The 17,279-nt window shown below is 33.1% G+C and overlaps 1 protein-coding gene across 20 annotated transcripts in view; it reads left to right on the top strand.

Moving 5' to 3' along the window:
- RIMS2 (regulating synaptic membrane exocytosis 2) overlaps positions 1 to 17,279 on the top strand; it is a 267,667-nt gene that overhangs the window by 167,157 nt on the left and 83,231 nt on the right. For 14 of the 20 annotated variants that reach the window (XM_070940384.1, XM_070940381.1, XM_070940380.1 and 11 more), the window contains 2 exons: positions 9,452 to 9,625; positions 10,703 to 10,812. In XM_070940384.1, coding sequence (XP_070796485.1) covers positions 9,452 to 9,625; positions 10,703 to 10,812 — 284 coding nt within the window. Of the gene's footprint in view, positions 1 to 9,451; positions 9,626 to 10,702; positions 10,817 to 17,279 lie in introns of all 20 variants that reach the window. The other 6 variants (XM_070940387.1, XM_070940391.1, XM_070940401.1 and 3 more) reach the window with 2 other exon arrangements.

Below are 17,279 nucleotides of genomic sequence, written 5' to 3'. Positions count from 1 at the left end.
CTTAACATAGTTGTTGAATGTAAGGTCATATGAGACTTGCCTGAATATGGAATTATTTGAAAAATAGCTGTTCTTAGGACACAAATTATTTTTGCTTTGTATTGTGCTAAAAGTAGCTTGATATTTGCTGGCCATTATCATGCATCAGCAGAAGTATGCAAGGCTATTCTAAAATATCTTTACTGTTTATTTTATGTTCAGGAGGAGTAGGAAGGAGGGAAGAGAGCCTAATGCATATGTCGATGACACGTTTATTTCCCCTGCTCTCGAAAGGTATTTATTTATAGATAGATAGATATGTAAATAATACATATATTTAAGAATTTTAAAGAAGATAGTAGACATGGGCTTATAGAGTACGGATTATCAACTTCAGTCCCCTCATAGATGACGGGAATCTTAATTTGGTTTAACATACTGTAGATATGATAGAAGAACATGCACTTTCAGGATGAGTAAGGCTAATCAGAAGTGTGCAAAATGCTTCGCATTAAAACCAATTTGAGCTAAAAATAGGCTGCTTTGACTTTTAATGATTTTGAAACTATTTCAAACGTATCTGATCTTGAATTGCTTTTTTGTGAGTGGAATACTGTATAAGATTGGAACACTTCTGGTGAAGCTTGAACAATCTATTTAATACCCAAGGTGATTAAATTTGAATTGTTTGCTCATCTCTAAGACAAACATAATTCATTACATTGGGTGGTCTTAAAAATGGCCAATGATGCTATATAAAGCCTACCATATAATATATTTAATATCTGTACGGTTTACTTCTTATATAGATATTGGCAATTTTATAATTTTCCTATTCTTGTTGCTGCTATTAATTATAACAGTATGCATATCACTTATCAGATTTATTGAACAAAATTGTTTAATAAATAAATTTACCTAGACAAAATACAAAGTCTGTATTCAGAATTGTTCTGTTGATGGGAAGGCTTTATTTTATTTCCAGCAATAGGTACCATAAACAATACCTATTGCAAAGACTCATGATATATTTCTTCCATATCCCTTGCCTTTGCAGAGTTCTTGTGACAGCTACGGTATACTTACAATCAGATGCCAAATAAGATTGTGATGATTGTTAGGCTTTGCAGATTGTACCTGAAAAGAAAATGAGAGTCCTTTGGACCAAATGCTGTGTCAAATAAATATCATGTCATGTAACATTTCTGTCAAGACCTGACATATTTATTTATTTAGTTAAAAAATTTCACACTCTGCAAAGCAACTCTAGGTGGCTTACAATTAATAATTTTATATCATATATCATATTACAATTAATAATTTTATATCATATATCATATATATATATATATATATATATATATCATATATCTTATATATCATATCCAGTGGTGCGATTCAGCCAATTCGCACCACTTCAGGAGAACTGGTTGTTAAGTTTCTGAGCAGTTTGGTGAACTGATTGTTGGAAGAAATCATTAGGGCAGAGAACCGGTTGTTAAATTATTTGAATCCCACCACTGATCATATCATATATCATATTATATAAAACAATTATGTATTAGATAGTTAAATGACCTGACCAAAAGGTAATACTTTTAAAGAATAAAATACTTTAATTTTTTCCAAAGATTTAATTCCCCAAATGTTTTTCAAGATGTAGTGAAAAGGATGTAAGGAGAACATTTGTGATCCTTGCTTGATTACTGAGATAAAAATACATCTCATAAAAAAAAATGTTTGGAAAATAACTTCATACTTACAACTTGTCTTTATTTTAACTGCATTGCAAAGGTATTACAATGGTGCAAGTTCATGGGCAGATCATGTAGTCAATGGTACAGCTGAAAATCACAGGTGAGTAAAGAGTAAAGTATTATGATTCTGTAATATAGGATATGTATTTAGAATTTAAATACAGTATTATTTTAGTTTATATTTTATTTCTTCCCTTTTAAAACCCAATTCTATGAGCATTAGATTTTAGTAATATTTTTACAAATCCAGCTATCCTTCAGATATAGATACCCTATATCCACAGGAATGCATGCAGCCCTCGGATTCCCTTTAATAGCCCTATAGGTTCTCTCCACTTATGGTTACTGAAAAGTAATTACATAGTTTCCTGCCATTTCAAGGTACTGGTAGGAACCTAATGAAATCTATAATGTAAGTCCTAATTAGTATATTGCCATTGAAAAAAAACAAGAAATTCTTAGCCATCCAAAATGAATTGGGGCCTTGGCTACAACAAGATTGATCAGTTTAGTTATTATTTTAATTGTATTTGAGTATCAGGATTGTCATATCAAAAACTCAGTGAATGGATTCATCTTTTGAGTAGGAATTCCATGAAGGCTATAAACCCACTCTGATAGAGATTAGCAGATTTTCAGCGGAAGTGTCAAAAATATTTTCATGTTTTGAGAAAGGGATTTGCTAGGCATTTTTATTCTTCTATAACAGCCTAAACGAATCTTAGTGCCTTAGATTAAAACATTGGAAAGAAGATTGGGTCACAAGCTTACAATAAAAAAAAAAATGAAGGGAAAAAAAACCAATTTCTGGTATCGTTTCATGAAGTGAAGTAAATAGAGACCTTCCAAACATTTCTCAACTTCATGGACTAGAAGACCTTTAACATCCCTTCCAACTCTGTTATTCTGTTAATTCTGTTATGGACAGATTTATTTACCACCCAGTCTAATCTACAACCCTTGTATTGTTAATAGAGCTCACCTATCAATACATCTTATGATAGTGATGTATTGAAAATACCCCAAATAGGGGTACATAAAATTAGGTGTCACTTTAGACATAAGTAATGCCAATAACATAATTTCATTGACTTATTGTGGATAGAAAGAACGAAAGAAAAACTTGAAAAATTACATAAAAATGAATTGGAAGAAGTGCTTCAAAACTTACATAACTACAGTTAAAAAAAGCCAGAGTACTTTACTGAATAATATACAGTGTGCTTGCACCACTTCTGAATACAAATAATCCTTCAACTATGACCAATCTTCAACAACCGTTGAACAGCGCTGAACAAATGGTGGTTACAACCAGTCCTCCAGGTTCAGGCTGTCTCATCCCCCCCCCACCACACCCCATGATCATTTGATTGTGATGTAGGGACTTGACAACCGGTTTTTCACTTACAGCTGGTTGCAGCCCTGTGCAATTACCAGATTGCCATTTGCAACCTTCCTTGCTAGTTTACGCAGAAAGTAAATAATGAAGTCAGGAGGGATGCTGCAAAGTGCTGGGCTTAATCTCACCCACCTACACATGCTCCCTCCCCTCTTCTTTGCTTACACTACACCAGCCACTTGTGCACCCTCCCTGACCAGTGCTAGGCCTCTTGCCCCTTTGCATCCCCTTCCCAATGTATGCTGCACCCCTCATGCATCTCTGAAATCCTATGTACCCGGTCTGTGCTGCGTTACTCTTTTACCTCCATGACCCTTCCTCCCACACAATTCCTGCTCCAACCGGCATTAACTACTTGCCTGCCTGCTCATCTGGGACTTGCAACTTTTCGCCAGCTTCCTAATGACTTTGGTTGTGGGAAGCTGGCAGGAAGTTGCCTCACCTAATGACAGTGGGGTTTGGTTAATGATTGCTGCAGGGACTGCAGGAATTGCCATCACTTAGAGATGCATTGCTTAACCATGGAAATTATGTCCCAATTGCCATTGTAAGTCAAGGACTACCTGTACTTAGAAAATATTTTTGAAACATGCCGAGATAACTGCAGGAATTAGTCCAAGCAATCATGAGGACTCCAATCTGTCTCAAAGGGCACTTCCCTCCCCTCCAAAAAAACCCAGGTCTATTAAATCGAGTCAGTAGGTTTATGTAGTTTTTTTAATAGATGTTTTGTACTTCTATAAATCTGCTGAAACATCTGTCTTGCCTTCAAATGGTCCCCATTTTGGTTCTGGGTTTTTTTGTACTACTAAGGTATAAATAAAGCCAATTGTGTTTACTTACCAAGACCCAAAACTGAATGTACTTTGTACAGACACTTACAGTGGTGAAAAATACATTTTTGGACAAAGTAAATCATGTTATTATATAGATGGCAATTTTCTACTTTATTTTAGTTTTTGTAGATGCTACGGACTATACATGAGAGTAGTTGAACACTAATGGATTATAATATATTCAAGCAATATTCATAATAAAGGAATTATACTGTTAAAGAATTGTCAAATATGGTGAGCTGTATAAGAGATAAGATTTTTATGTACTGTGATATTTTAGGTGCCTTGCATACTATTCTCATATGCATAAAGAATATAAAATTATGTAAAGTAAAAAGATCTGATGTCAGAATATATTAGATTTTTTTAAAAAATAAGTAAGATTAAGCTAAATATTAGTGTTTGTTAATGTAAAGTTTCAAAGATTCTAAATTTTTATTTTTCTGTCTCTAGATTCCTAACAGACTATATTAATTTGTTACGAAGTCGCCATAAAAGGAAAATATTTTTGTAATTATTATTTGCTTCAAATTCATAAATTTTTGCTGCATATTTTGAAAGGGACTTTCTTGCTTTCTTTAATTTTTGCTTAAAAACCCTCACAGACAGGCATGGCAGAAGAGATAGAATCCTCTGCAGGTGTAGTGAAGTTCTGTAGCAACATATGCAGTTTGATGGATCATCTATGTATATGGCAGAAATTATATATAAGTATTTTTTTTGTGACCCTATTTGGATATTTCACCAGATTTTAAAATAAGTACTCTCTCTCTGTTTGTGTGTGTGTGTGTGTGTGTGTGTGTGTGTGTGTGTGTAAATTTTGGGTATTTGAATTAGTAGTATAAACTTTAATTGGTAACTATTATTTTAAAAGTAATTCAGCCAAGTTATACAATATTGTATTATTTTAACTTTGTTTCTGAGCCGTGGTGGCGCAGTGATTAGAATACAGTATTGCAGGCTAATTCTGCCCACTGCCAGGAGTTCAAGCCTGACAAGCTCAAGGTTAACTCAGGCTTTCATCCTTCTGAGGTTGGTAAAATGAAGACCCAGATTGTTGGGGGCAATATGCTGAGAATTGTAAGCCCCTCAAAGAATGCTGTAAAGCAGTATGGAGCAGTATATAAGTCTAAGTGCTATTGCTATTGCATCTTAACAGTTGGTTAACTTTAGAAATTTGTTTATACCAGTAGTTATTAACATTGTGCTAACAGGTTATCTTATATCTGTGACCACCAGCAAAATTCCAATAGCTAATAGAAGAATAGCATGTCCAAGGATTGAAATCCAACAGTCTTCCCCAGATACTGACAGGTATTCCTAATAAAAAGTATTTGGGTTAGATTAAGTTTGTGACTCCTAGGCACAATTTGTGTGTTTTCTCTTGTAGTGCTTCCATTGTCCCTAGAAATAGAGAACACTGTATGTATCTGATCATTAAAATGCACCATAATTTGCTGCATTTTAATGTTTTTATTTGACATTCATTGCTTTTGTTGTTTAATTTGAACATAACATATAATATGCTAGGTGTCATTCACAGAAAACAAAATGCAGTGCGAAAGAAAGGCAGATAAATATTTTTGGAAAGCAATGAATTGTTTCTATTGTTTCATCTTTGTGGTTCCTGTTTGTTTAGTTTAAGAGTCTATACTTTAAAAACTTTGGCCTTGATGAATTCAGCTTTGTTCTACTTATTCTTTTATATCTGCAATTTTCTACTTATGTATAATATCAATAATATAAAGCTCAAGATAACCTCTGTTGTTTTATTTCAACATTAGCAAAGTAATTTTGCAAATTCATTTCATATCATGAGACATTTTAGCTAAAATATTTTTTAACTAATATCATTTAGTTCTTTTGAAGGACTTGGCAAATACCTAAATCCTAAATTCCAGATGACTTTTAGTCCATTAAAACTATACATATTTTATATGCTCAGTTAAAAAGTATAAATATGTACAGTACTATTTCTTGTTATTGTATAGATCTTCAACCAACTGATAAGATAATTGGACATGTAAACAATTTTCATAATGCAAAAAATTAACTGTGACTACTTTATGTTTTTATTCTTACATAGCTTTCAGTCATTAGTCAAATTATAAATTATGAATGAATTGGTAGGATTTAAATTCACTTTATATTGTTGGAAAGCATTTCAACATAAAATGAAACAAGAATTTTCTCTGAAAGTTTTTAAAATTTAAGAAGTAATAGCAATAGATTAGAAATTAAAAGGAATGCAAAATATTTTAAATGAGATTGTCTACTCCAAAATGGTTTAGGGTAGCTGGTTATAACTGAGAAAATAAATGTTCTCTTATCTTTATATGGATGACTTCCTTTCTGAAATTGGCACCTCTTTTTTATATTAAGCTCCTTAATAGATAATAGATAGATAATAAAATAAACTTTTTCTTATTGTTTATATTCCATTCCTTCAGATAAATTTTAAAATGTTTGGGGACCCTGATAGACACTTTCATTTTTTTTTTCATTAAATTGCCTTGCAGCTAGTCAACCAATTGCAAGTTAAGGTTACTTTTCAGTTTTGGTATTAAAGAAGTGAAACAATGGATATGTTGGCAGATCAAGCTTTCCATTCAAAAAATGTGCATACAGATTCAGAAAAAAATATGAGGTAATTTTTGCAAATTTGTCTGAGGATAATTCAAGATTCAAAAACTTTTTCATTTGCAAATGAATGCAATTTCATCTCCTGATTAAAATATGAATCAGTAGTATTCTAAGCTATTCTTACTATTTGAAGTGCAGAAATTGGAATGGCTACATTCAGGGAACTATCTGCCATTTGGTAATTTGCTGCTGGGTTGCCACATTCTTGTTCGGATTTGCAACTGAATAGAGTCAGTTAGTCTAGTGGTTGAAGGCACCAGGTTAGAAACCGAGAGTCTGTGAATTCTAGTACTACTTTAGGCATACAAGTTGGCTAGGTAATTTTGGGTCAGTCACTCTCTCTCTCAGTCCATCTTGCTTCATAGGCTTATTGTTGGGGGAGAACAGCACTAGGTATGTTCACCACCTTGAGTTGTTTTATAAAAATAATAAAGGCAGGATAAAAATAAATAAATTCTAATTAAATATATTCCCTCCCCCCATGTTAAGGAAATGTTCAAAATTATTTTATAGTGTTCTCCTATGCTTGTTGCAGGGGTATCTCTCCTTCCTTATACACCTTTGATGCTGGCATGTCAAGAGCTATACAATTGAACTCATGCAGTTTAGTGTGCTTAAACTATTTTATGAATACAGGGATTCAAAATACACGCATTTCGAATCTTCTACCAATAAAACCCTCAATATTTTATTGGTAGGAAGGTAATCTGTTGTCGGAAATCTGTTTTTAAAACCCTGATTCTATATAGGCTTCCTTCCTGACACTTAACCCTTCTTTGCAGATCAAACATGCCTGCCTGTTTGGAGCTTAAAGTGAAACGATCGTTTTGATCTTTTCTGTGAGGCCTTCATATACAATCAAATAGAAGGAACATTAATCAGTTGATTTGTATTTGCAAAGAGATCAGTTGAAAGTGTTGAATTTTTGCAATAGAGAGCTGTTCTATATATTCTTTATTTATATCTATGTTATCTATATCAGTATTGGTTTCTGTTCTTCATCGGAAAACCTTTACTTTAGCGAAGTTTGATGTCTTACTTATTAAAATGCTCAAAGGAAGACACAGTTTTCCTAGCGTATTGCTGCACTGTTCTTTTTATTATATCTAGCACTCCTAATAGTATTTCTTTAGTAGGCCTTAAGATGAAGTATAGGTAGTTCTCGACTTGTGACCACAACTGGAACCAGAATTTCTGTTGCTAAGCAAGATAGTTCTTAAGTGAATTATGCCTGGTTGTTGTTGTTTTTGTTTTGCCATGGTCAAGCAAATCACTGCACTTGTTAAGTGAGTCACTAAGGAAATCTAACTTTCGCATTGGCTTTGTTTGTTGGAAGTCAGCTGGAAGGTTGCAAATGGCAGTAATATGACCCTGCAATCATTGTAAATTCATGTCAATTGCCAAGCGCCCAAATTTAGATCATGTGACTGTGGGGATACTATAGCAATTGTAAGTGAGAGGACCAATTTTAAGTCACTATTTTCAGTGCCATTCAAATGGTCACTAAAGGAATGGTTGTAAGTCAAGGACTACTTGTAATATATATTTTTATCACAGGATCAGTTCACTAATATCTTCACGAAAATTGGTTCTGTTGAAATTTGCATCAGCAGACAAGAATTTGACCCTAGAGTCTTTTTTATATTATTTTTTTAAATGAATGTGTATCACTTCTGTGTATATTCGACTCACTTTTTTTCTCTTTTGACAGTAAATAAATAAGCAATAACATTGTAGCACATTTTTCAGTTACTTTAAAAAAACCTAAATAAACTTTATTGAATCAGACACTTCCCCCCCTGCATTGAGTTTCTCTAGATGATGCTTTACTGAAAAAAAAATACAAGTTATGAAAAATTCAAATCAATTCTATACTAAAGGATAGCTTTTGAAACACATTTTGCAATTTTATGACCTCTTTGTAATACAACTATCTAGTGTTCTTTTGTTCTCTTTAATACGAAATTTAAATTTTGTTTTCTGTATAGATAAAACTTTAAATCTTCAGTTGAAGCTAAGTTCATGAGTTAAAATAAATGTATGACAGTATTTAATTGTTTTCTCAGTCAATATGTTATCTTTATTGAGAGAAAACTTTACAGACTGTAAGGATCTTTTAATAACACACTGTAAAAATCCTACTATATTATAGAACCAGTTTGCAGCCATTGCCTAAAATTAATTTCTGCTGCAGTAATTTTGAATAATTGTTTGAATAATTTTCATATTTTTCCATTTGGTTTCTTGGATGCCCTTGAATCTGATGTGTTGGATCTTTTTTGCACAAAAGTACAGCTTATGCCATATGTGCATATGTCAAATACTTTGTTCAATAACAAATATGTTTGTTCTCATTTAAAATTGTTTAATTCTTGCTACAGTTATACCTGACAGTTAAACTAATACACAGTAAATGAGAAATGTTATTCAGGATTTTTAAAATCCTTTGTGCATATTTAGTGATCCTGTTGAAATGAACCACCATAAATAACTGCTGACAGATAATGGAATATATGATTTAAAAAAAAACATTAATCTGTTTAATATTTCTAGAAAACTGCATCGTTTCTTTTGAATTTTCCCAAAATAGTAATGCGATTTAATGCAAAATTAATAGTTTTTATTCCACTGCATTATTAAACTGTCTAAATAATTTTCTTCACATGACCATTTTAAGGAAGTATACTTCTTTTTACTCACTTAATATTAGCAAGAAGAAAACTTTAAAAAGTTATTAAAATTAGCTTATGTTGGATAGCTCCAAATCCAATGTGCTGCAGCATAATGCATAACCACAGATAAAAGTCAATTGAGCTGCTTTTTGACTAACATTACAGGAATTGGGAACCTAGACTACCATATCAAAGATCCAGATCAACAGAACAGCGTCCAGTGCTAGAGCGGCCCAGCCCCCGCTCCCGATCCACTGAGCGTCCTGAGTCAAACCTCATGAGATCGATGCCTTCATTAATGACTGGAAGATCTGCCCCTCCCTCACCTGCATTATCGAGGTGAAACAGACGGATTAATCCTGCCCCACCAGCTCACTTTTTTATTTTTCAAAACTTCAATAGTATTTCCTTTCATCATTGGCTGATCACCAGTAGTTGTAGATACTAACCCTGCCAACGTCAACACACTATTTATATTCCATCGGGATATAATGGTGTGGCTGCCATTGTAATTTGTTTACTAACAATAATTAATAACAATTACTTACATTTGTTTGTGATTTCTCATTTATTAGGAATCCTGCGTGATTTCTTACTCTCAAACACTTCATAATTTCTCATGTATTTCTCTTACAGAAGAAGTAATTAAATGTGATCATCAGACATCACTTATGGAATAATAATCATAACATCAAATAATACTTTAAAATAGTTTCTTAAATTTGTACTAATTTGATATATTAATCACTGTTTTCTCTTATTTGCTGTGTGCATGTTTTGCATTTGTCTTGTTTTTGTAACATATTTTATTCATGATTACACAGTGTTGATTTATTTAGTTGTTTTTTTTATAAATAATGGAATGAAATTGGAGAAGATATTTGTTAATCTAATTTTGTCCAAATCAGATTATTGTCTGGCTTCTTTGCTTTTCTATAGTGAATTATAAGAATCAGTAACAATGATGTTATTATTTCATTTCACTCATTGAAATATACTTTTGTTTTATTGCCTGTCATCAGATTCATGGCTGTGTAAATCATCATCTCAATATTAGCTGGAATTTGAAATGTTTGTTAGTTGAACATGGAAATAATCATATTTATACATATACTTCTATTTTTTTTTACTTTCTTTCAGTATGTCTCAGTATGCATATACCTCTACATATATTTCTTTATATGGTTAACATATGCAGTTACAAAACATATTCTGTGCCATCTTTCAGTACTGTTTCCCTTAGCTTCCAGATAAACCTTATTGGTAACTATGCTTTTTAAAATCTTTAAGGTTGAATTGTCATCATTTCAATTAAAGTACAACATGCACAAAAGCCATTAATCATTCCTTTGTTCTCAAACTACATAAGAATAAATATATGTTGCAATTGATGGTTTCTGTTGATGTGTCCTGTAGGTCACATGCTCATTCGGGATCAGTCCAAACAAGCCCATCAAGTACTCCGGTGGCAGGACGCAGGGGTAGACAGTTGCCACAACTCCCCCCAAAAGGGACCCTGGAGAGAAGTAAGTGAGCATTTTAAATTGAAAGAAATTATAGGAAGTTAAAAAAAGAAAATAGTTTTATATTTTAAAAACATTTGAATTTTAATTTGTCTTATTTCCTCTGAAAATGTAGGTTAGAATTTTATCTTTAAAATGGCATTACTACTGTCTTTTAGAGGGTTGCAACTGCTTATTAATTTTATTCAATTCATAGGAATTTGGACTTTGCAGGATTGTTGTACTATAGGAGCCATATAAATATTCTAACAATGAAAATAATATATGACTAATGTATGTATATATCACAGCTAAAATTTATGAAGCAGTTTTTGATACTCTACCTATAATGGTAGACTGATTCCACCTGTGTGAATCAGTTATAGATGACAACATAAATTAAGATGCATATTCTAAAAATATATTAATTGTTCAGAAGTTTCTGGGATAGAGTTTATATATGAATATTGGAGGAAAATGATTGTTCAGTGCTACTATGAACAGCCAAAGAATGTTATATCAAAATTTGATTGTTTCGCTTAGTTAAAAATGAATAAATAGCCCACATTATAAACTGCTGGGTAGGTGACATCACATTTCTAGCCTAAATCACTTTCTCAGAACCCAGATATAGCTGAGTAACAGAGTGACAAACCAATTTTATTCATAGTTTATTTAGAATATTCTCCTAGTTAAATGGAAAAAAGATTGAAGATCTGGCTGCTAAATAGTCTTAAACTGATTCTGGATATAAATCAAACTTTTAAAAAGTTTTAAATTCAGTGAATGTTTTTAAAACTTCTTCAAGTGAAGAACACAATTCCTACACAGTAACAGTGTAAGAAGAAATACAATTTATCACTGAAAAAGAGCTTCCAGGTATTTTAAATACAAGATTATCCTTTAATCTCTTAATTTTTTTAAAAAATGTGGTTTTCCATATTTTTATAGAATCTGTCATAATACAGACTCTGTCTATAAAGACATTTTAAAAAACTATTTAAAAATCACATAGAGTCATTGTGTATATCACAAAAGAACATAGAATATAGAGCTGGAAGGGGCCTTGGAGGTCTCCTAGTTTAATTCCCTGCATTTTATGAGATTTTTCATTTGTTTTGTATATTACAGTGGTATAATTTAATTCCCTGAGATAGATAACTTCAGAGAACCATTAAATTCACTTTGCATTTTACTTTGTCTTTTTTTGTTTGAAGATGTTCACAACTGTTAAATGTTACATCATATAAAATATAAACATTTTCATTAGTAATAATTATTAAAAATTGGATTTTTAATTTATAAAAAAAATTAAAGTATATGTTCTTTTGTAAATAAGAATGTTATAAGGGCACCATGGCCATAATACAGGTAGTTCTCGACTTACAACCACAATTAAGCCCAAAATTTCCATTGCTAAGCCACACAGTTGTTAAGTGAGTTTTGCCCCATTTTATGATCTTTCCTTGCCACAGTTGTTAAATGAGTCACTGCAGTTGTTAAGTTAGTAACACGGTTGTTTAATTAATCAGGTTTCCCCATTGACTTTGCTTATCAAAGGGTTGCAAAAAGTGATCACATGACTCCGAGACATTGCAACCATCATAAATACATGCCAGCTGCCAAGTGTCCAAATTTTGATCACATGGCCATGGGGTTGCTGCAATGGTTGTATGTGTGAAAAATGATCATAAGTCACTATTCAGTGCCGTTGTGACTTCGAACAATCAGTAAATGATTGGTTGTAAGTCGAGGGCTCCCTGAATACACATAATTCTTTAAAAGATGTAGATTAATAGAATCCCTTTCAATCAGGATTCAGGCTTATTTATTTTTTCAATTTATATGGGCACCCATCTCTACCCTATTACTCTAGATGGATAACATGGAATAAAAACAAAATAAGAACATCATAGCACAACAATAATTAATAAATGTAGAGTAAGACCCAAAATAAAATCAGCACTGTATGCAACATATTCAGGATACAATCATACACCACAGGCTCAAGCTTGGCAATAAAACCAGGTTTTAAGAGCCTTATGAAAAGCCAACCGGGTGAACAGAGCCCGGTCAAGGAACAATCAGTGCACAACATGTAGCTGTGCCAAAACTCTCCTAGCCATTGCTGACACCAGTTCTTTGAATAACTTCAAATCCATGAGTACTCCCAAATTACACATTGGTTCTGTCTGCAGTCCACATCGGTTCTGTAGTGTAGTCCCCATCCAGACCAAGAAGTGAAATGTCTCCAGAATCCAGAGGTCCTAAAACCCAAAGCCACTTGAATTGAAACCTGTTGTTCCCCATCTGGACCCCCACAGCCTCCAGATAAAGACAGGATGTTCACAACATCATCATTGGCTGCCCCGGGGTGGAGATGTCCTCACCCAAACCCTCAGATGACATCACCCAGCAGCTTAAATGTTGAAAATGTTAAGTAGAGTGGAGAGAGTATCAATTCTTGCAGCATCTCACTAAACAGAGTCAGACTCAGTATAAGTGCTTAGATATCACTTCCAGTCTGCAGTTATAGGAGATGTCAGTTTGGGGGTTCTTCGCCTTTAAATACCATAAGGTTTGCTCCTTCCTCACCCATTGTATGTCATGTGCAAGAAACTACTGGAAAAAATCATTCATCAGTTTGGGGATTAGTATCATTTGAATGTTATTGATATACAGCTGCTATACTGGGGATGCTGGGGAAGTCTTGTCTTGAAAGCAGTAGATGTCTGGATAGTCGAAAATGGATCTAAGCAAAATGGAGTTACTGTTGATTTATTTGTAATTCTTGTTTCTCAAAGGGAAAGCACTACCCTTGAGGAAACAGGTCTGTCCTTGGTGGCCTGCTTATAAATTCATAGCTACTCCTGGTTGGGCAAGGCAGACGCTATGGCCAGGAGGATATTTACTCTGTTTTAGCTGGTGTGCCATTTGCAGCCCTAACCACAGCATGAAGATCTTAAAACAGTAAATCATCTTCATTAATAAACATTTGGATTATACCCACTCTGTGTTTAGCGACTGAGTTTCACTTGAATGACTAGGTCATCAAGTAAGAGCAAGACCAGACTGAGAGAGAAACAGAGACAGAGATACTGCAAAAATTGCTGTTTACTGTCATTTCATTGAAATAAAATTATCCTGTACAGCTATGCCGACCTCACTCTTATTCTAGCATGCATTGTTGACAAGTATACAAAATTTGGTGTAAATGCATTGGTTAGGAAATTATTATTTTTATTACCATTGTATATGCAAACATTCACTAACCAAGGTAATCTACTAAATAGGAGTGGGCGTACTGCAATGTAGACTATTTGAAACTGGAAACTATTTGGAAACTACAATTTGCACAAAATGCAGTTGTCTGTTTAGAGTCAGGCATTACACAAAGCTATATTTCACACCTCTGCTACAGATTTTGCATTGATTGCCAATAAGTTTCTAGATGCATGTAAAATTCTGGCTTTGGTTTATAAGTCCCTATATAGCTTGCTTCTTAGAAATGTGCAGGACTGTCTTCTTCAACCAAAATTTGCCTTTTAGCATGCTCACCTCAGGCCAAGTGCTTGGTTATAACCCATTTGAAAGGAGCTGAGGCTAGAAAGCATTCTTCTGTTAAAGGTTTGTAGAGATTCTCAGTCATCCAGGTCATGGTTGTCCCAAAGGTGCTTTTTCAGGAGGCAACTGGATACCCCACTATCCTGTCAAAGCTGAAGAAGCTTCTTGGATGAGAAGCGAACCGTCTTCAAAAGAAAAAACAAGAAAATCCAGTTGCCTCCTGAAAAAGTACCTTTGGGACCTTTCATCTGTTGTAGCCTCTTTCTTATGGATCAGGTTACTCTTGGAAATGAGTCTTGCCTCATCTGTTACAGCATGCTAGAAGTAAATAAAGGTAGAGCCTTTCGGGAGGTTGTCCAATAATTAATACATGATACCTTGTTTACTAATTTTATTACTTTTCTTTTTAATAATGACTGTTCTTTAAGAATTATTTTTATTACTTCATTTTAGATTGATTTGAGGTTATTATGGAAGATTGAATGGCTTTTGTTGGCATTTTTCATGAGTGCTGTAATGATTGATTTACAATTATAAATATGTGGATCTCTGGCAGATATGGTAATTTACTAAAGGAATAAATAAAGTATATATTGCATCCACATATTTGCTATGACAGAAAAGCTGATAACAAAGGTTTCCCAACCCATTGGAGAAATATTTGGGGAGCCATTTGGGGAGGGTTACTAGGAGCCATTCATCTGCTTCTAATATTTGTGTTTGTGCAACCTATTTTAATGAAGACATATTTCCTGCATTATAAATAATAAATACATAAAGTAATATTAGCAACTCTGTTAAAAATTACTACTGAAATTCAGTGATAACTTAATTAGCTAATTTATTTTCTTATTTTGGATGTTAAAATTGAAGAATGCTATTGAAAATGTAAAAAACTGGATATTGTTTGTGATATATCAATGAATAGAAAAGTCTAAACTATTGATTAAGTGTTGATTTTATCTCTGATTAAAATAGTTTGAATTTTCTCTCATAATTGGAATAAAATGCTATAAATAGTGATGTATCAAACTTCTGGCACTCTGTGGAAAAGCCCTTTGTTTTTGCAGTTAGGCACAGCCAGTGAAAACTTGAATTTTGTGATACATTTAACAAACTATTATAAAGATGCTGTCTTTGGTTTGGTGAGTTAGAATTTGTACAGTCTAATCTGATGAAGCTCCACTCAAAGCCATCTCTTTGAGGATATATATTCTCTTCTTGCAACATAATGTAATGTGGATTGTGTAAATAAATATATGCATGAGTTGCCTTGTTAAACTTCTAGCAAGAAATTACATCTCTGGTGCGCTCACAATCTGATTACATACAATAATGGAGAGCAGCACCAACATGCCTTCATGCCATGCCATGTTTATATGTATTATAGAAACATTGGAATGGATATTGTTGAAAACAGAATGTAGGTTAAATGGCTTTTGATAGAAGATTAGATAGGTTGTTTGTGTGCTTGAAGTTTTTCTCCTTTTTTCAGTATGATTTTATATTATTTTAGCTGCTATTTATATGCAGAAAGCATACTCCATATGTTTTCGTATTAGTTGTTATGCTATTAGCTTTTTAGCTTTGTTCTGCTGTAGCATGTATGTCCATTTCTATTATGATATATGCACACAATCCTAAAAAATCAGGTCTTATTTATAATGAAAAAATTATAGCATGTTCATGAATATTAGCAAAACTCACGTAAAGGCAACTGAAGTGAACATTGTGGAAAAGACACGATGCATTCAATCGTAAAAGACAATTTATACTTTTTTCTAAACTTCAGTATGAAATCTAATTTTTTGCTATTCGTTGGCACTAATTCATGATTATGTAATTCGTGATTATGTACAAATAAGATTGTAATCAAAGCAACTTCCTGAGAAGCAGGAACAAATATACTAGCATATACTGTGCTTGAAAGCCAATATTTGTGCAAACTTCCTCTCTTTGTAAAAGAGGCATTTTTGTTAAAGCAGTTATGTAGGGATGAACTTAAGTCAATTAGTGGAATATTGAAGATGAAAAATAATTCATTTATCTGTGAATGGTATACAGGTGGACATTGTTATTTGGGGGGGGCTTACATTCATTGTACAGTTATGTGCAGTTAGCTCTGCACATAACTTTAGCTCTGGAGCCTTGAAAACTGACTGAAAAATAAATCACACAAAAAATCAGCCACTAAAAAAAATATCACTCACTCCCAATACAGTATAAAGAAAAAAAACAGAAATGAGGCTGTTAGATCTTGGCCACCCCAGAATCTTTGCACCCCTGTTCTTGGATAAAGAATACATCAATGTTGCAGATTGCTCAGAAAAATGGATTGGATGCAGATGCAGTTTTTTTGTCTGCGTGCAAAACTGCTGGTACTTCAGAACCACATGCCATAACCTGCAAATTCAATATAGTGAAACTATTTACCATGATAATACAAATAGGTTATATTTAGCAACAGTGAATAATGAGATTGTGAATAACAAGGTCTCTTTCCTGTTGGAATTTTGAATAAATGAATTCTACTTGGAGATGTGAAGATCACTCCAACATTTTGTTGCAAGGATAGTATCTATTGTATCTGCAGTTTTTATAAAGCTTTATTACTTTTTTTATTTAAGGCATTTATATATATACAAGATAGGTATCAATAATTTTTGATTTGCTCTTTTTAGATTCAGTATATTTATAGGAAAATAATAGGTATCTGTCAAATTATAATCAGCTATATTTTTCATAAAATATTTAAAACAAAAACCTTTGCAAAAACACCTAAATATTTTTTATTTCTGCAAGGAATTTGTTAAACCGGAAGATCTTCCTCTGGCCAACCCAATTTTTTTCCTGCTGTTTCTTTATTGCATAGTGCAGTGATTCTTTTCTTCACCATGGATCCCCTTTTGTGGCCACGGACCACCAAA

The sequence above is a fragment of the Pituophis catenifer genome, unplaced genomic scaffold, assembly GCF_029215685.1.
Source record: "Pituophis catenifer annectens isolate HBS135680 unplaced genomic scaffold, rPitCat1.0.hap2 SCAF_3, whole genome shotgun sequence".
NCBI lineage: Eukaryota > Metazoa > Chordata > Lepidosauria > Squamata > Colubridae > Pituophis > Pituophis catenifer.
Note: the sequence above shows the minus strand (reverse complement) of the source record. Positions and strands in the feature narration are given on the sequence as shown.